The sequence below is a fragment of the Grampus griseus genome (assembly GCF_964374135.1).
Source record: "Grampus griseus genome assembly, chromosome: 14".
Classification (NCBI taxonomy): domain Eukaryota; kingdom Metazoa; phylum Chordata; class Mammalia; order Artiodactyla; family Delphinidae; genus Grampus; species Grampus griseus.
This window is the reverse complement of record NC_139008.1, coordinates 68,244,863-68,265,531: the sequence shown is the minus strand read 5'-3', so window position 1 is coordinate 68,265,531 and position 20,669 is coordinate 68,244,863. Positions and strand designations below refer to the sequence as shown.

General features: G+C 42.2%; 1 protein-coding gene across 1 annotated transcript in view; it reads right to left on the bottom strand.

Annotated features, from left to right (window-relative positions):
* Positions 1–16,149, bottom strand: part of DHX35 (DEAH-box helicase 35) — a 70,724-nt gene extending 54,575 nt beyond the window's left edge. Inside the window, exons 1-4 of the mRNA XM_082670338.1 lie at positions 16,101–16,149; positions 9,300–9,433; positions 4,504–4,596; positions 212–289 (exon numbers count right to left, since the gene is read on the bottom strand). Coding sequence (XP_082526464.1) covers positions 212–289; positions 4,504–4,596; positions 9,300–9,433; positions 16,101–16,140 — 345 coding nt within the window. The 5' untranslated portion in view covers positions 16,141–16,149. The remainder of the gene's footprint in view (positions 1–211; positions 290–4,503; positions 4,597–9,299; positions 9,434–16,100) is intronic.
* Between the last annotated feature and the right edge of the window lie 4,520 nt (positions 16,150–20,669).

The window sequence follows — 20,669 nt, the reverse complement described above, 5'->3', positions numbered from 1 at the left end:
CTTTTTTTGTTTTGACTTCTGTACTTTATTACTACATAAAAATTCATAATGTACAGGTATCAATTTTACAAAAATAATCATAGTTCTTTTTCAAATGAAGAATTAAATTCTTGAGGAGCTGCAAATCATATTCATTTGCAGCTTTTAGGAAACAAGGAAAAAGTCACTGAAATAGAAGACACAGAGTCTTTACAACAAAAGAGAAACTCACTGTAACAGCAGCCACTCTTCGGGGCTGGGTCACTCCCACCACTCTTCCTTCGGCTGTCCAGCCAGCTTCTGCGAGGTACTACAAATAAAATCACATTTCAGTATACAACTGACACCACTTCTCCAGAAACAATCTCCCCCAAGATGACCCTGGATTATGTTAAAATCACTGAGAAAAGAATTAACAGATGGTTCTTCTCCCAGCAGAGATTTAAAAAACTATTTTGCAAATGAGGCATCTGAGGTTTTGAAATGAGGTTAGGTCACGTGCTTAATTAAGTTCACAACAGAAGTGATAATCAGAAGAACTAAGGCATAAATTCAACATTCTGACTCCCCAGTCTTACAAAATTTCCCCGTACTACAGCTGTCTCAAGGAATAAAAAAACCATCCACGGGTCACTCAGAACAGTGCTAAATCTGTAGAACAAAGAATTCTAAAGTGCACACAGAGACATGCAATAAATATCAACCACACAAAATACTTTAGTCAGAGTAAATAAAAATAATTAGATTTTTTAAACAAGACCAATAAAACAACATTGGTTATTGCAAAAAAAAAAATCAGACTTTATATACATGTATATATCCCATTAGATTTTATTAGTATACACTAAATTTGATTATATTATCTGATTTATTTCTGTATTTATTTTCCACATATACTAATTTCTTATGTATTTATTTGATTATATGCTTTTTAAAATCCAAAATGGATAACAGGGGTTATCAGAGTTACCTGTTTTCATAATGTCTAAATTGTTTTACAATCAATATATATTACTTCTGTAACAGAAAAAGATTTAAAATGCTGTTACATACATGTATCTGCTCATTTGTTCAAAAGAAATAAAGGAAGGACAAACTAGAAACTAAAGAGAATGGTTGACTACAGAGGATTGGTAGGAAAGGGGTGGAAAAAGGGAGGAATGAAAACATGGCAGCAGGGATGAAGAGGGAGGGGCAATGCTTTGAGTAGAGTTTTTTGTGTAGCTCTGACTCTCAGAACCACAATCATGTTGCACGTACTCTTCAAGTACCCAAATAAATACACAAAACCAACCAGGATGTGGAGGGAAACCAAAAGAAATGCAAACACTATCAAATGACCCTTTCTGTATTACAAATGAATAACTGATCACAGTGAAGGGGGTGGAGAAGAAAAGAACCAACCTAAGTAACTGAAAACAGTATCTTGACTGAAGGCCAGAGATGGAAAGAACTGTACCTAAGTGCTGTAATCTACTTAGTAAATGTTAGGGGTATGGGTTAGGAATTCTGAAGCTATTTTATGGGTCCTTTAGATGAGCCCTATGATGTGGGATTGGAATCAACGAAGTATCAGCATAAATTCATGATTTTTAATATATATACAGATTGATACAGATATATAAGTGGGATTATGTAGGGATTTAGTATTCATATATATTTCCTAAATCTGCCCACTGAGACTTATAGCAATGACACCTCAGTAACAATGAGCACCCTAGCACCCAAATCTTGATTTTTAAACACCATTCTCCAATAAAAGGAACCAGGGCTCCTTGGAGAAGCGGTTGATCCCAAGGCTAGTGCAGGAAAAACATAAGACAAGCCTGACACTGTCTGCGTTATTAGAAAGTAAGGAAGTGTTCAAAAAAAATGAATGGAGGCTTTTAGAAAGAACACAGGACCCAAACTGAAGGAGCTCCTAATGACCAAATCTGGACCATTCTGACCAACAAAATAATGGTAGTATCGGATTTTAACCCATAGAATAAAATAAATATCCATGAATCCATACCGATACACATAAATAATTGAATAAATAAATAAGTGAGGGAGAAAGAACAGTTCATCCTTACAGAAGATTCCATTTAATAAATGTAAAAGGAAATAGGAATAGAGAAAATCCTTCATTAGAGAAACACCTGAGTAACTGCTGCAGATAAGATCTACGGAGGGATGCTAAAATTAGTAGGTGATAGTTTGAAAAGCAGATTATTTGCAGTCTAAAAATATCTCCTCCAAGATATTTATCAACTACAAAGGGAAAGACAGTAACTTTACAGATGAAACCTGGCACCTTAACAAAGTGATCAAATTATCCTCACCAGTGGTAAGACCACCATGTCAACCCTCTTGATACAATGCACTAAGAAGGACACATCATTTCTATGGGATTCTTGCCAAAAATGCATCAGCTCATTCTAGTCATGAGAAAACGTCACACGAACCCAAACTGAGGGACATTCTGTAAAATAAATGCCTGGTACTCTTCAAAAATGTCAAGGTCATAAAAGATGAAGAAAGAATGGGGAACTTTCATAGGCTGGAGGAGACCAGGGAGAAGGATCCTGGATCTTCTGAGAAGGAACTTTGGTGGGGAAACTGATGAGCTTTGAATAAGATCTGTAGTCTGATTACTGGTATTGTTATTGTCCTGCTTTTGATTACTGTAGTAAGGGAAGTGGGGTAAGGGGTCTAAGGGAATTCTGTATTATTTTTGCCACTTTCCTGTTAGTCGAAAATTAGCTAAAAATAATAATTTAAAAAATGCCTGTAAGGAACAGAGTGTTTTAGATAATGTAGGTTTTTGCTATCAAATCTGTGAAATTTCTCTCTTGCACTGAATACATACACAAAATACTACCAACCACCTCAATCAACACAAATTCAGAAACAGAACTACAAGAATAATGGCTAAGATTCACCGAGTACATCACTAAGTGCCAGGAACTGTCTGGTATGCATAACCCCATTTAATCCTCACAACAAATCCAATGCGGAAGGTAATAGCATCATCAGCAATTTAGAGATAAGGAAACAAAGAGGTCATATGCTTTGTCCGAGGACACAGGTTAAAATCCAAGAGCTAGGATTCAAGCTCAGCAAACCAAAGCCATATAACCAGGACACAGTTCTACCATCCAAAATAAAACACACACACTCTCGTAGTCAATCTCTTAGTACTAGTGTTAGGGGAAAGAAAAACAATTTGCATAATAATAAATCTGTCCATGAAGCCAGTCTCTCAATACACCTGGGATTCAGATTTCTGCCTGCTTATGGTTGCTTACAGGTGAAAATTTAAAGATGCTGCAAAAGCAGGTATAGTGTTGACATCAAGAGTCAGTGGATGTGGCTCCCCTGGTGGCACAGTGGTTAAGAATCTGCCTGCCAATGCCGGGGACACGGGTTCGATCCCTGGTCCGGGAAGATCCTACATGCCACGGAGCAACTAAGCCCGTGCACCACAACTACCAAGCCTGCGCTCTAGAGCCTGTGAGCCACAACTACTGAGCCTGTGCTCTAGAGCCTGCGAGCCACAACTACTGAGCCTGCGTGCTACAACTACTGCAGCCCGCGCGCGCCAAGAGCCTGTGCTCCGCAACAAGAGAAGCCACCGCAATGAGAAGCCCGCGCACCACAACGAAGAGTAGCCCCTGCTCGCCGCAACTAGAGAAAGCCCGCGTGCAGCAGTGAAGACCCAACGTAGCCAAAAATAAATAAATAAAATAAATTTTTTTAAAAAAAATCTGTATTAAAAAAGGAAAGAAAAACCTACAAGGACTCTTATCCCTGACCACTTAAATATCATTCTTCACTTAAGAGCTTCAAGTTGAAGCTCTTAAGACACACTTTGACTTCACCCTATCTTTCCACTCTTGATCTTACCTGTCCACTCTGTTGAGCCCCAAGCACTTCTCCACCCCAGTATCTCTAACCACAATATTCACTGGATGAGGACATCTTCCCAGCCAACTCCCACTGATCATTCAAGTTCTATTTCTTTGTCTTTTTTTTCTTTTTAATATTTTTTCCCCAATTTCAAATGTCATTTCTTTTATGAGGCCTTTCCTGATCCTTCTTTCCACTTCTATCCACACCAGATAAAATTTTGTCCTGTAAGAGAGGTTTCTTCCATAGCACTGCGTAATTCTGTAACAGTCAATCTTTATTCACAACTATAGCAGCATCCATCTTACACCACCTCTTCAACTGCAATTATTTGAGGACAAAAACTATGCATTACACTTCTTCAAATGAGTTCCCATTGTTCCTTTCAGAGTATGGCTATTCTATTATTATTTTAGAATTATAATAAATTGAAGATGACCGTTACTTCTTCTAATCAAAGAAATTAAAAGTTTAATAAAAGTTCAAAAGTTTAATAAAAAACATCTAGTTGGGTTGACTATTTCCTCTCTGAGAGGAGATCTTAAAAATGCAAAAAAATGGTAAAGAGAGTTCTCAAGTTACAAAATCCTTCCAATCAAATCTAAGTATAAAGACACATTTAAATGTACTCACTTGTGGAATCTGCGTGCTTTTCCCACATCCTGTTTCTCCAACAATCACCACTGTTTGATAGTTTTCTATCAAGTACAGTATATGATTCCTAAGCTGAAAAAATATAACCAAACATTGTAAATAGACATACATTTTCTCAAAAGACCTAAACAAAGATATTTAAACATTATGAAATGAGCTGTTTGCCAAAGGGAAGGAAATTTTAAAAAGAACTATCAAAATATATTTCTAATATACATCAAAATACATTGCAGGTACTGTTAGTGTCAGTACAAGGTGATACAACTGCAACTGAGTGTAATAACTTATCAAAATATATAACGCACATACCCTTTGATTCAAGATTTCCACTTATAAGAAGTTAGACTACAGACATGCTAATACATGTGAACAAAGATGTATGTACAAGCATACTCACTGCGTATTGTTTATAAGAGCCAAAAATTCAAACAGCCTAAATGTTCATCAACAGGGGAGTGGTTACACAGCTGTGAAACACTTCAATAATGGAATAATACACAGTTGTTAAAAAGAACAAATGTCTATTTGTACTGATGTGGAATGGTCAATGAGGTCTGCTATGGTAAGAAAGCAAAGTGCAGGACAGTGTGAATGATACACTACTATTTGTGTTTTTAAAGAAAGGGTAGGGACTTGCCTCGTGGTGCAATGGTTAAGAATCTGCCTGCTGGTTCAGGGGCCACGGGTTCAAGCCCTGGTCCGGGAAGATCCCATGCTGCGGGGCAACTGGGCCCGCACGTCACAACTACTGAGCCTGCGCTCTAGAGCCTGCAAGCCACAACTACTGAGCCAGCATGCCACAGCTACTGAAGCCTGCCAGCCTGGAGCCCGTGCTCCGCAACAAGAGAAGCCACCACAATGAGGAGCACGCACACCGCAATGAAGAGTAGCCCCTGCTCGCCGCAACTAGAAAAAGCCCACGCGCAGCAACTAAGACCCAATGCAGCCAAAAATAAATAAATTTTTTAAAAAAAGAAGAAGAAAGGGTAAATACATATATGCTTCTTTATGTATAAGCTACTTTGAGGAAAAACAAAACAAGAAACTGGTAACTATACTGTCTCCAGTGAGCAGAAGAAAGTGGCCAGGGAGCAGGGGTATGAAGGAGACCTTTGAATTTTGTTCAACATGCATGTATTACTTAATTTAATTTTTTTTCATTTATTAACTTGTGAAAACAAAAAGAATATGCTTTCGTCTCTACCTCTAAGGCCAAGTTCACAATAAAGCAAGCATAGGTTACATCTATATTTCTATTGGGCCTTCCTTAATCCATTCAGTAGGAGCAGAAACACTGATTTGGCCACTGAAAAGTCACAGATAATTCCAAGATCCCATGTACTTAGCTTCATAATGTATTTCTGTACCCACATTTGATTACAGACACACCTGATGATCTGGAAAGTCATAAAGGTATTCCATAAATTCCTGGTTTAGAATGAAGTAAAAACCTGCCGAATTCTCCCACTCTGATCACTGCTCAGCTCATCTGACTCCACACCAACAATGTGTTTGGTGAAGACTGGGAGAGATAGATGCTGCCTTCCTGGCTAAATAAGGTATTGACTGTTTGGGGGTTTGAATTTAGCATTATTTAGGGTCTAAATATGTAGTTCTCAAATCTCAGTGTAAAAATCTTTTAGGATATTTGCTAAAAATGAACATTCCTAGCCCTACCCTCAGGGTTTTTGATTCAGTAGGGCTAGGGTGAAGCCCAGGAATCTGCATTTCTACAAACACCTAAAGGAGATTCTGCTGCAGGTACTCTGGGACTCGTCTAGATGCTTTCCTGTCGATTGCTTGGACTCTGTGCTTTCTCTTGTTTGGGGCAGAGAAAGGGGAAAGGTTTGGGTTCTTCACAGATATTTTGTAAATGATATTTTGTAAATCCATCTGCTGGATGGATGGTTGAATGGATGGATGGATGGGTGGGTGTTCAAGGAAAACTTGACAGAAAATTTGAATACAGAGAGAGACACACATGGTATTCCAGGAAAGGGAAATGACATAAGTAAAGGAAAGAAGATGGAAATAGGCAAACTATATGAACTCTATTCGAGGTGTGCTAGAAAAAGCCCACGAAAGGCTCCAGGTTTCACTTGGAAATGAATTACAATAGGTGTAGTTAGGGCCGCACTGTGAAAGCCTTGAACGTAGAGCTAGCATCTGGACTTTAGCCAGGAGGCAGTACATGCTATAAGTGTTCCGAGAAAACTGGGCAGCAATATACAAGATTGATATAAGCATGAAGAAACTGAAGGCATTAACTCATACTTCATGTGCTAAATACAAAGCATTGCAAGTGGAGATTCCAACGTGTGACATTCAAGAGAGAGATGACAAAACTATTTCCAGTTTAGAGACTGGGAGAATGACGGTACCACCGACAGGCACAGGCAGGGAAATCAAGGAGAGCTGGTGCAGAGGACCAGACTGAGCTTCAGTGAGGTTGAGTTTAAGGAAGTAAGAGGACAACCTTGCACAGCAGTGTTCAGGGCCCAAAGAGAACGCCAGCCTACAGGAGGTAGCCAAGGGGAAGGCTGCCTTGAAATGGCACTGGGGTAAAGGGGGGCGAGCCTTTGATTTACTGCTGCTTTAGCTTCAACTTCTATTTTTAAACCTATTTTCACTGGGACTTCCCTGGCGGTCCAGTGGTTAAGACTTCGCCTTCCGATGCAGGGGGTGCAGGTTTGATCCCTGGTCAGGGAGCTAAGATCCCACATGCCTCAAAACATAAAACAGAAGGAATATTGTAACAAATTCAATAAAGACTTTAAAAATGGTCCATATCAAATAAAATCTTTAAAAAAATTTAAAAAAGGAATTTTCACTTTTAGTTTTAATGGGGGCAGCAGTGGTGAATGGGTAACTTTTTATCCTTTTGGTCTCCTAGCTTTATCTTTAACATTTTATGAGATTGTAACTACGCTTAAGCTCTGCTTTGATTTTTATCAATAACTTACACACATTTTCTTACCATTTTAATTTCAATATGTTATTAATATCTTCTTGCTTTCCTTTTTTTAATGTTATTTCATTTATTATAAGTACAATTGGAGGATGAAGAAGAGTCAAGAAAATTAAATACTCAGTAAACAATAATTATCCTTGTACTTCCAACGTTTACTACATGTCAGATATCTTACTAAATGCTCTATGTGGCTTACCTCATCTGGTCCTCATAACAATCCTATGAGGAAGGTACCATTAGTCCCATATGACAGGTAAGTAAACAGAAGCTCAGGCAGTGAAGCAAGGCCACACAGCACACAAATGATGAAGCCTGGATTTGAACTCTAAAGTCTAGCTCGAGTCCAGACACTTCATCACAGCTCAAACTGTGCCCCTCAATGGTGAACCTATAATCTTATCTCCTGAGGGTCAAACTGGTTTACATTCACACATAATGGATGAGGTTAATCACCTGCAGAAGAAACCCAGCAACTATCAGTACAGGAGTAACTAAAACATTTGGGGCCACAGAAAAATCTGATCGAGGTGACTTGGCGAAATTCAGAAGGCAGCTGTTTCATATCCATTTGGAGAAAGAACGTATTAATAGAAGAGGCATTATTAGCACAGTCTAGACAAAAAAACTCCCTAAGTGCAAGGACTTGGGCAGCTTTCACCCAACAGTGTCCGGAAGAAAGAGAGACACAGGTGCTGGTGGCCCCACTTACTCGGGTCATTCCAGAGACATCACACAAGACAGGTAGAGTTCATCACCCTTCATCAGAGGCTACAGGAAATAAATATCCTTCAACTATATCTAAACCGTCTTTGGCTCTGAGCCCACTTCCTGATTACAATTTGGCTTCCCACGTGGACTTGGCAACGGGGAGAAAAGTATCTGTACTGGAGAACCACGGCTCACTGTAAACGAATATATTCTTAATTCTAGTTTACACTTTGGTCTCTTATGAGTATATGTCCATTTCATGAGATTAATAAAATCACGTGTCTGGATGTGCACATGGTATGTAATAACCATACCAAAATCCCATCACTATCTCAGTGGGAGTTAATCTCTTCAACAGAAACAACCTCCTATTTCTAATTAATCTTGGGTAAAGAAATATGCCTTTAAAAAGAAAGCTAAAATTGGCCACATGTTGGTAATTTGTTGAAGATGGATGCATGAGTTCGCTGTGCTGTTTTCTCTACTTTTCTGTATGTTTGAACTTGTCCGTAACTGAAAGCAAAGAGGGGAAAAAAGAATGTCATTTCATTTCTTCCAGTTTTTCCAATATGTAAGATCTAACCAAAAACAACTGTAAGGACTTTCCAGACTTATAAAGTTAACTAACACACATATTTTGAACAGACGATCCCTTCAGATAAGGGTATCTCTGAGCTCGCTGTGTTCTACAGGATCATTAAGAGTAAGAGGACATTATTCACTTCAGTGCCAAGTATAAAGCTACTGCAGGGGACTTCCCTGCTGGTGCAGTGGTTGCGAATCTGCCTGCCAATGCAGGGGACATGGGTTCGATCCCTGGTCCAGGAAGATCCCACATGCCATGGAGCAACTAAGCCCGTGCGCCACAATTACTGAAGCCTGTGCGCCTAGAGCCCATGCTCCACAACAAGAGAAGCCACCACAAAGAGAAGCCCACGCGCCGCAATGAAGAGTAGCCCCCGCTTGCCACAACTAGAGAAAGCCTGCGCACAGCAACGAAGACCCAACCCAGCCAAAAAAATTAATTAATTAAAAAAAAAAAAAAGCTAATGCAGGCTGCTTCAGGCCAACAACTGAACATACTTATTTAATGTACCTTGAACACCGGCAGCTTCTGCCTCTGCTGCTCTATAGAAAGGGCAGCATAAGGATTGTAAACAACAGTCGTCGCAGAGTTTTCAGCTAGACTTTGTCTCTCTTCAGAGATGCTGACACCTGGCCCCTCTGTACCTGCAACAGAAATGTTTTTTTCAGATTCTCTGATATAAGGAACAGAAAAATTGCGTGAAAGTTACAAATTCAAAGATGAAGATATACAACAGAAGCACCGCATTTTAATCTCAAACTACCAAAAGGTATTAAACTGTAATTTCAGGAAAGCATCTAGAAAGGCACCTACGAGACTACAGAAGAGCCTCACTGCGGTGTCAAGAACAAAGGAGATGGCAGACCTACTGGGCTCCAAATTGGCCACATGCAACTGTACATTATAGAGGACAATGTATTGAGTTCTGGCCACCATGCTGCTATTATTACCAAACTCTTAACAAAAGTGGCAGAAACCTAGTGGGAATTAGCTGAGGCAAACGATGAATCCTATCACCGTAGGATGGCAACAAGGTTCAGGGCCAACGGGCACCGACCGAGGACTCAAATGCTGCCTGGCCTTTTTCCTTCTCTCTGCCCCTCTTGACAAGCTCCTTTCAGTCCCTGGGGCTGGCTTTTCTACAGGAGCTGGAATTAGGCTGCTTCCAGGGCCAGAGCTCAGGCTCACAGTTCCTCCACCACTCACTCACTCACTCACCAGCAAGGATGGACGTGCCAGAGATACAGCAGCGAACACTACAGATGCCGGCCTTACCCTGGTGCAGCTTACTTGCTTCTCTTATTCATCCTCTCAAAGAAACATAACTTAGTGCATAAAGTGGTAATGGAGAAAGACCCAGTGAGGGGCACCAGGAGTCCCAGGTGTGTGTTGTCTGTTTGGGAGATGAGGAAGGCTCTTTTTCTCCCAGCTTAGGGCCGCTGCCCAACCTGATCCAATCAACTACGGCCCTGGAGTGGGGTACAATAAGTGGCAGCGCCTATCTGAATCACAGAATTGCAGTGGTTGGTTGGGAAGTGCTGGGCCAAGAAGCCACTGTGCTGAGCAGATTAAACACCAGATACCCACAGTGGCTTCTTGGTAAAAACAAAGAAAAACTGGGCCTCAGGGTGGTGAAGAATAGGGAAGCCAAATCCCCCCATGAAAAGTTGTTCAACGTACAACTTTTAGCCTGAAAAGGATTTTTAGCCTGAAAAGGAAAATGCCTTAGAAGGAACATGGCTTCAATTTTTATCATCAGCCTCTGTAACTCTTCACACCAAATTGTTCGTGCAGCCCAAGACAGAACTCAGAGTAATAAGTAAATGACACAGGGTTCAGAATTCAACTCAACATGAGGAAGTTATCTCTAAAAGTTAGACTTGTTCAGTACAGGGGTATGCCACCTTTGTGAATCAATAACGACCCCCGCCAGAAGTTCACAGCCCTCTGTTAGGGGTGCTACAGGGATAATTACCCAATACTATCACCTCCCGGGTTTTCTGAACTCAGAATCTGTGATGCTGTGTGAAAGTACAGAGGCTTTGTGATAAGAATATTTAGCCCAGTGATTTATTTTTACATTTTTGAGGGGTCCCAGATCCCTTCGACAACCTAATAAAGGCTGTGAACTCCATCTCCTGAAAAATACACCAGAATGTAATTTATCAGAACACAAAATGCTGGAGGTCCAGAGACACCCTAGAGCTAAATTTAGAATCACTGCTGTAGATCTCTGATTCCTTTTCCTTTAGTTTCTAGGAACATAGCTGTGTTCCAGAGGTCCAAGGTTGCCAAAAATCAGGTAAGTGGGGCACTGCTCTATTGTTTTGCCAAAATGTTGACTTTCCTTTCAACAAGATAAAAGATAGAACAGGACCTGGAATAAAGCCTGTGCTCAAAGAAGTGAGTTTCCTTTCCTTTCTACCCTTATTATTACTACCTCTGATTAACGCCTTGTAATCTTCACCGATGAAAACTAGAGCAAAGAAATAGCTTATCCTCATCAGCTCTGCTTTTGTCCTGAATTCCCTCGTTTTCCAAACATTTTAAACCTTTACAGCATGTCTAGAATCTTTTATTTATTTTTTTATAATTTTTTTTTAGTTTATATTTATTTTTGGCTGCACTGGGTCTTGGTTGCTGCGCGCAGGCTTTCTCTAGTTGTGGCGAGCGGGGGCTACTCTTCATCGCGGTGCGCGGGCTTCAGTAGTTGTGGCTCACAAGCTCTAGAGCGCAGGCTCAGTAGTTGTGGCGCGTGGGCTTAGTTGCTCCGCGGCATGTGGGATCTTCGCAGACCAGGGCTCGAACCCGTGTCCCCTGCATTGGCAGATGGATTCTTAACCACTGTGCCACCAGGGAAACCCCTACAGCATGTCTAGAATCTTTTAACATTGCTCCCGCAACGTCTCTTACTTCCTCCCACACCAAGGTTTAATCCACCCAGGTGTCTTCCTGACTACCCCATCCCTCCTGTCTCTAACCTACAGCCAAGTTCACCTCAGTACATTCAGTTATGAGGCCTTTTACTAGAACAGCTACTGTCAATCAATGAGGAGCATGTCTCCTCCACACAAAAGACTTCATTCAACCAAACCAGGCCTGCTTCCCCACTATATACACATCCCACGGCCCATTCTGGCTGCCTATGGTTTGTTTTTTCCCTTGGGAACATTCTCAGTGCTTAAGCAAGTAAAAAGTTTGTAATTCCCGTAAACCATTTCCCCATCTATAAAACAAGGCTGATAAAAGCACCGCCCCCCACCAATCCAGCAGTCCCTCTAACCAAATTTTTCAGTTTGAGTGGTGACCCAGTAATGGGTTAGGAAACTCATGTAGTGGGTCATGGCTAGCACTTTTTAAAGATGAACTAGAAATTGAATAGGAAGTATCAGAGGGCACCCCAAGAAGCAATATTGTTTTTGTACAACTCTTTTTAGTTACGTGTGTGTGCATGTGCACGCACATACATGTGCATGCGTGCTGAATCACAACACAATACATTATGTGTACCCATGCTGGGTCACAACTGGTCACAACCTGATCTTACTGTAGATCAGGTCAAAAAATCTTCAAAGCTGCTGCTATAAAGCGTTTGCCAGGCACACTGTCAAACATTGATTTTATCATTAAATATTTGTTGAATAAAGGAAGGAAAATGGCCAGGCCCTTCTGATCCACTTGTACTAGCAAATCAAGTCAAACTTTTTTCTACAAAAACCTCAGGCAGCTCATACAAAGATCTTAAGGCAGAGATCACAAACTGGTAGAGATCACAAACTAATTACTCAAGGACCCCAAATATGTCACTGTTAAAATGTCTGAAATCATTCATTTAAAACATGTAAAAATTTCCCATTCTAACCTGGATATTTGAGCCCATATGACACCAATTGGGTGGAACCATCCACAGCTTCCTGCTTTAGATAGCATGTGTACCCTTCAGTGTAATCAATACTGTACACGTATCAGTGTACACACGCTCTAGTTTGCCACAGTTCCCACCACTCTCTATTATTTCCACCCAGCACCTTCACTTATTTCGATTGTCCCAGAGGCCCCCTGTAGCTACCTGAGCTTGTGACTCCCAGCCTATAGGACATATTCATCTAGCCTTATACCCAGTCTCACTCACTTCCCTGACCTTCACCGTGTATTTCCCACGTCCTATTTTCATATTTTCAACTTCAGTTTCCTAATCTGTATAATGAGAGTAATACCTCCATCACAAGATATTGTGACCAGGACTTCCCTGGTGGCGCAGTGGTTAAGAATCTGCCTGCCAATGCAGGGGACACGGGTTCAATCCCTGGTCCGGGAAGATCCCACATGCCGTGGAGCAACTAAGCCCATGTGCTACTGAGCATGCACTCTAGGGCCCACGAGACACAGCTACTGAAGCCCACACACCTAGAGCCCGTGCTCCACAACAAGAGAAGCCACCACAATGAGAACCCATCCACCGCAACGAAAAGTAGCCCCCGCTCACTGCAACTAGAGAAAGCCCACACACAGCAACGAAGACCCAACACAGCCAAAAATAAACAATAAAAAAAAATTTTTTTTCCAGATATTGTTACCTCTTAATAAGATGACGTTAAGTAAAAGTGACTAGCACAAAGGGCCCAGTAAGTGTGCACTAAATCCATTCCCATCTCAGTGAATGACAACAGTTTACCTAGAACAGTCGTTCCCAAACTTTGATGCACACTTGAATTACCTGGGGATCTTTAAAAAATACTGACGCCTGATTCCTAGCCCCTCCGGACTTCTGATTTATTACCATGGGGTATGACTGAACAGCAGGAGTTTTAAAAGCTTCCCAAGTGATTCAGCTATACAGCAAAATTTGAGAACCACTTACCAAGATAGTCACTGAACCCAGAAATCTGAGTCATTACCGACTTTACCTTCCCCCACATCTGCCTCTCAAATCTCTCCCATAAGGTCCCTCCCTACTGCTCACATGCCAGGATTGAGGTTTTCAATATCCCTTCTCGATTTTAGTAGCACCTTCTCTTAAGGGTGTCCCTGACTCTAATTTCCTCCCCCAAGCATTCTGCTCACCAAGGCCAGAGTTATCTTCCAAAAATAAACCTCATTGTGTTACCTCCTGCTTAAGAACAGTGAAACCCAAATTCTTTAACATGCGTGGAGACTTCTCACAATGAGGCCCCTACTCACCTTTCTGGCTTCATCTCCTATCACGCCCTGCCACTAAACACCACGCTGCTCAATTATTTTGGTGTGTTGGACACTGCTGAGGTTCCATCCCACTTTGCCTTTGTCCACGCCACACCCTTTAGAGCTCCATTCTCCTACCTCTCTGCAGAACAAAGCCTCATTTGTGCTTCAACGTTCACCTCAAAAATACCACTGTCTTGATGCAGTATTTCTTATCCACACATTCAAACTTTCCCCTTCTTCTATACTTCCAAGTAATTATAATAGTTAATATGTATCTAGTGCTAAGAGCTTCATGTGTATTCTCATTTAATCCTCAAAACAATCCTTTGGGTAGGTGTCATTCCCAATTTACAGATGGGGTAACCGTGATTTTCCCAAATCACCAAGTTAGTAAATGGTAGTCAGTATGGTCTCTACAGTCTGACCCTAGCAGAGCTCATCTTCCTTACCACCGCCTTTTTCTGCCTCACTTTAAAATCTCTTAAAGAGGATATCCGAGCTTCCCTGGTGGCGCAGTGGTTGAGAGTCTGCCTGCTGATGCAGGGGACACGGGGTCGTGCCCCGGTCCGGGAAGATCCCACATGCCGCGGAACGCCTGGGTCCGTGAGCCATGGCCGCTGGGCCTGCGCGTCCGGATCCTGTGCTCCACAACGGGAGAGGCCACAACAGTAAGAGGCCCATGTACCACAAAAAAAAAAAAGAAAGAGGATATCCAATTTCATATTATAATTTAGAGAGAGAGAGTATAAATCTTGAGAGCAGAGCCCTAGTCATCCGTATTTGTCTCCTAACCACAAGGCGAGGTGTTCAGTAAGTATAACTTCAGTGAATGAACTAAATAATGGAATAGAACTCTTAGAATAATCCCATGTTCTTTAACCAAAAGAGTAGCTGATCTGATTTTCAACAATTTATTTAGGCCTTTATTGTACTTAACACTTTGACATGTTATTAAAGGCTTGAATAAATAAAATAGAGGATATCTCATTATCTAATGGGATCTTAGCTTCGGCTGCAAATAAAACTCAGGATCGATAACTGGCTGATGACTTAAATGCTGAATCATAAAATTATCATTAGGGGACAAGCTACAGATTTTAAAAAAAAGAATTAACACAAACCTTGCTTAGGTTTATGTTCATCATCACTGATAGGCACGTTCAAAATTTCTGGGAACCACTCTAAATACCCTTTAAAAGCTTCCCTTATATTACCTTCTCTGTCTTACTTCATTTTTGCTGCAATATACAATACTGTGCACATCCAGACCTGCGGAGGTGCAAGTGGTGGGAAAAAAACAAGCCGGTAACCCTTTAAGAAACTTTTGTTTTTCACAGGAAACTGACTGTAAGAGGAGGAAGGGTCTGGCACGTAAACATTCAATAAAATCCTGACTAATGAGTAAATTCAAACAAGACAAGCAAATCATTTTGCGGCTCAGAATGGTGTTAGCCTGCAAGAGGGGGAGTGGGTGACAGCCAATACCAAGGGGGGTGTTCAATTTCTGGCAGACACGTGGGGCGGACAGAAACCCAAAAACAGACTAAACTACTTTCCCTTTTAATGATCACATCAAACAATGCGTCGTGCTCGTTATTCCAGCCCACAGATGTCACTATTCTCCCCATCTCACAGGTAAGAAGGCTAAGGCTAAAAAGGGTTAAAAGACTTGCCCAAAGGAACTCTGCTACTCTACAGCAGAGCCGAGAATTAGAACCCAGGCAGTCTGATTTCCTAACATGAACTCCTAAACCCCGAGCAGCAGCCCCTGTCCGGCCCCAGCGTAGCCCCAGGGCGGTAACAGGACACGCGTGGGCGCTTTAGCGTTTCCCCATCGCATGGGTTGGGCAAGACAGGCATCAGGAGTGAGGAAAACGAGGCCTGTGGAGGCTGAGAGACTGGAACGAGGTCACACGGTGATCTTCTGCCCCGGCTGGGGGCGGATCCCTGAATCCCTCGGGACCACTGTGGCGCCTAAGCCGCGGAGCCCACCAGCTCGGAGGCAATGGTGGCCAGCTCGCTGAGGTCAGGCCTGCGAGCAGGGCCGCAGGCGCCAGGACGCTGGCCGCGGGGCCAAGACCGAAGTCCAGCTGCCGCATCTGCCCAGCGTTCCGCCAAGGGCCTTACCAGGTCTCCAGAACTTCACCGGTCCCACGGGCGCAGCCATGCTGAGGTGAAAGGTCCCGAGGAAGGCTCCACCCCCTCCTTTGCGCACGAGGCCCCGAAGGGGCCGCGGGGCGTGGCCCGCGAGAAGCCCGGGCGCTGGAGGTTCCGCGGTGTTACCGCCACGCCCCCGTGACCACCGCCCCCTCCGAGCCACGTAACGTGCGTTTCAGATCTGCCGCGGGGCCCATGTGACTCGACCCGCCATATTGTACAAAAGGGCGCACTTCTCCGCCTCTGTAGCGTGAGGGACCAGGGTTTTAAGTGGCCTCCCTAAGAGCATGGCCTTCCTTGGGTGGCGGCCGCACATCTCGGAAAGGGTGAGCTTTGGGAAGGGACCGCTGGCACGAGAGTTTGTCGCCGCCTGCGTCACTCTGTGGGCAAGGAGGCAGTGTATCCCAAATGAATGTTACGTTACAAGCTATCACGGCTGTACTATTTCTTTTTTTTTTTTTCAAGAGTTGTCATGTGCAATAAGTAACTAATATGCAAGAGTAACAGCACAGCCTTAAGGGGCAGAATTAGAACCAGAGGGTGGCAACATTTCGGAGCTGTCTCCAGCAGTAAGTGTTCTAGCTCTGCAGGTGCGTGAGCGAGCATAGGCTGCAGACTACCTCTCAGGGCACTGGAGGCAGGATTCAAGCTATGTTTGCAGAGTTAGAATAAATGTTGTCATTTTCAAACTTGAGACACTTTTATACTTACTAAATTTATTTACTTTTGGCTGCGTTGGGTCTTTGTTTGCTGCGCGCGGGCTTTCTCTAGTTGTGGCGAGCGGGGGCTACTCTTCGTTGAGGTACGCGGGCTTCTCATTGTGGTGGCTTCTCGTTGCGGAGCACGGGCTCTAGGTGCGCAGGCTTCAGTAGTTGTGGCTCACGGGCTTAGCTGCTCCGCGGCATGTGGGATCTTCCCGGACCAGGGCTCGAACCCATGTTACGTGCATTGGCAGGCGGATCCTTCAGCACTGCGCCACCAGCGAAGCCCTGTACTATTTCTTTTAGTCTCCAGATTTTCAGATTGGAGGATAATAATAGTAACTACCCTGAGGGTTTTCTAGTTCAGTAGATATTGGGCGCCTACTGTGCGCCCAGGTACTGCAGTTCCAGTCTCTTCTTTCATGGAGCTTCTGTCCAAGGCGGCGGGGTGTGGGGGGGACGATGTCGTGGGAGTAAATGAGTAAATGCTCGATGAACAGTAGTGTTTATTATTAACAGTAAATAAAACAGTGGAAACAGTATGCAAGTCTTTAGGGACCTTGAGAGTAACGCTGAAAAGGGGAAGGGGGAATGGATTGAAATAAGAAAACTTAGAAATGGGTAGATTTGTTAGGCTAGGACACTAGCCCAATGTTTCCTCCAGTTTGACTACTCATGATTCAAATGCTTGTGAAAAATACAGATTCTAGACCCCAATCAATCCTGAATCAGAATTTCCAGGGGCATGGCCTGGGAACCTGCATTTCAAGCCACTCCACAGATGATTCCAGCAACCAGTTTGAGAAAGATTCTGCTAATCCAAATGAGAGCTAATAAGTTCAAGTAATAGGAAAGGTGTAATGGATAGGAATCTAATTGGAAGGAAGTGAGAGGCTTCAGAATCTATGCGCTTTAGAGCTGTGAAGAAAATTCTGCATTCTTTTGAGAGAAATGGCACAGTCGTGGAAAGATCAAGGTCTTTGGAGACAAGTAGACATGATTTGGAATCCTAACTTTGCCATTTCCTAGCTCCAGGCTGTCATCCAATCTAAGTTGTAAAATGAGGTTTAAAAAGGTTGTATTAAATGAGAGAACATGTACAGCCTTACTGTGTAAGACACAACAGGCATTCAGTGTTAGCTCCTGATAACTCAAATAGAGCAAATCCACCAGGGGAAAAATTAGACTTTACATACATACACCCATTTCCAAATATCCCTTTTGATTTCGTTCCATAATAATGAAAATAGGGTTCACTATTTTCAGTGATAATCACTGTGCCTAGAATTCTCCATCAATCCTTTAATATCCTTCTGAGAGTCAGCTCTAAGAAGACTTCTCTAAATTCATGATCCAACTTAAGTATTCTCCCTCTGCAGACCTGTGCGCTCACTTTTATGATTTAACACTTATTAGCTGAACTGTAGTTAATCTGCCTGCACTATTACACTGGGAGCTTCGTGAGAACAAGCATCATGTTATATTCTTATTAGAGCCCAATAATAAAGTGACTATTGAGTAATGTATACATGAACACCATGCTTTATACTTAATTTTAATTCTTAATGACATTGATTCTTCCTTGTTTTATTTTTGTCTGATTTTCACTAAGGGCCCAAGTGTACAAAACAGGGTTTATACATAAACACAAGGGAAAATGAAATAAATGCCACTTTTTACGATTCCTGTATTTTATAAATTACTCTATGACTTATATGAAGACTTCCTGTTTACAAAGAGATAGTATAGTAGACATGCCCAAATTACTGGATCATAATCTTAAAGCTGGAGGAGACTTTGTCTAGTCTAAATTCTCTGTTTTATAGAAGAAAAAACTGAGACCCATGGAGGTTAAAAGGACTTCATCAGAATCAATGAGCTAATTTAATATCAGAACTGAAACCAGAATTCAGGCTTTCAAATTCCCAGGCCAGTGGTTTTCAACCACGTGGACCATTTAAAACCGTTAGAGCTTAGCTCTTCTCAATGAGAATTAGTTCTTCTCCCTCAGAAAGTTCTGAGCCCAGCGGTCTTGGATGGATTGTTTTGCTTTCAAAGACTTCTACTGGGGAAAAACGCCTAAGTAATAACCTAGATGTTGATGCTGTGGTTTTATTGCCACAAACTAGGAATGGTCTCAATGGACTACCTTACCTTTCCTAATTAAATATTTTCTGAAAGAATGGCCTAAAATAACTACTCTAAAAATTAAAACCATTATTTCTTGAGATGGCATCCAGAATTTATTTAGCTCATTGCCAACAATTACATGAAAGTTTGATCATTGTATTACATTTTGCAACTTCCAAATGATAGATTTTCCACAAAGATACCCCTCAAAATGTTCCATAGGTACATTTTAGAAATTTTTCTCCGCCTATGGTGGTTAACTGGTACTTTCTGCTTTGAAGTATTTCCCATCCAACCGTCTTGGCCATGTTTAGGAGGCATAGGATTTAGGAGTTTTCATCTTTGTACCAGTTAAGGCTTTTATGTAACAAGTAGTAAAAAACCCAATCCATTCTCTCATAGGCAAAAATAGCTCATGTAATCTAAAAAGTCCAAGTAGTTCTGATTTGAGACACAGCTGCATTGGGACACATAGGACATAATCAGGGCTTGCTTCTGATCATAACATTCTGCCTTCTGCTGACCCAGGTGTCACATAGTAACCAGGTGGCCATGTCAACTCATGTCACATCCTCTCAGCATCAAACCTCTTTCCAGAAATTCCCGGCAAAAGTATCTGGCTGGCCACATAGCCATCCCTGAATCAATCACTAGGGCCAGGGAATATGGCGTACTGACTAGCTTAAACCTGGGTCATACACTCCTCCCCAAATCAGGTGTGCTCAGCTTCACCAGAACCACATGGACTCAGAGCTGGAAACAGAATGGTTCCTCAGAGGGATTTCTGAGAGTGAGATTATCAGAGGTCGAATGAATGAAGCAAAAATAATAGGTAGCCATCCATGTATTCATGTACAGTAAATCCCCTACATACGAACCTTCAAGTTGCAAACTTTCAAAGATGCGAACATGCGTTCACATATCCAATCTAAGTTAGTTCACGTGTCTGGCATACATTGTCAAGTGCATGCATCCTCTACAAGAGGTTGTGCTTTGGTGTACTTCACAGTACTGTTGCTGTGCAACCCGAGGAGCTTACTAATGAAGACCTGATGGAATTGGAGGCCCAGAGAAAAGGACGAAGAGAGACAAGAGGAAGAAGAAGTAACAAGAACCGAAGAGATTCACGACGCAGGAAATGGCAAGGGGATTTTCTTTATTTGAGAAGGCACTGTTAGTTTTTGAGGCACAGGACCCGAACATAGAACAGTACACAAAGGTTGCAGCAGCCGTTCAGAATGCAATACAGTGCTACCGTGTCATCAATGACAAGAAAAAAAGAGCTACTACCGAGACATCACTGGATCGTTTTTTCAAGAGGGTAAATAGAACTGAATCCAGCAAGGAACAACCTGTGCCATCAGCGTCAGGCGTGAGTGAAATGGCAGCTCGCCCTCCGTCTCCTATTGCTGAGGATCCTTCAGCTCTACCATCTCCCACCTCCTCTCCCTCCTCCAGTCAGTAACTCTTCTTGGCTGTTCACTCAATGCCAGCCCAGCGCCTATATGCCAGCTGTTGTACCATACTACCGTACTTTTCAAGGTACAGTACTGTAAGATTAAAAATGTTTTTTAATGTATTATTTCTGTGAAAAATATTATAAACCTATTACAGTGTTGTACTATATAGCCGATTGTGTTAGTTGGGTACCTAGGCTAACTCTGTTGGACTTACAAATTGGACTTACGAACGCACTCTAGGAATGGAA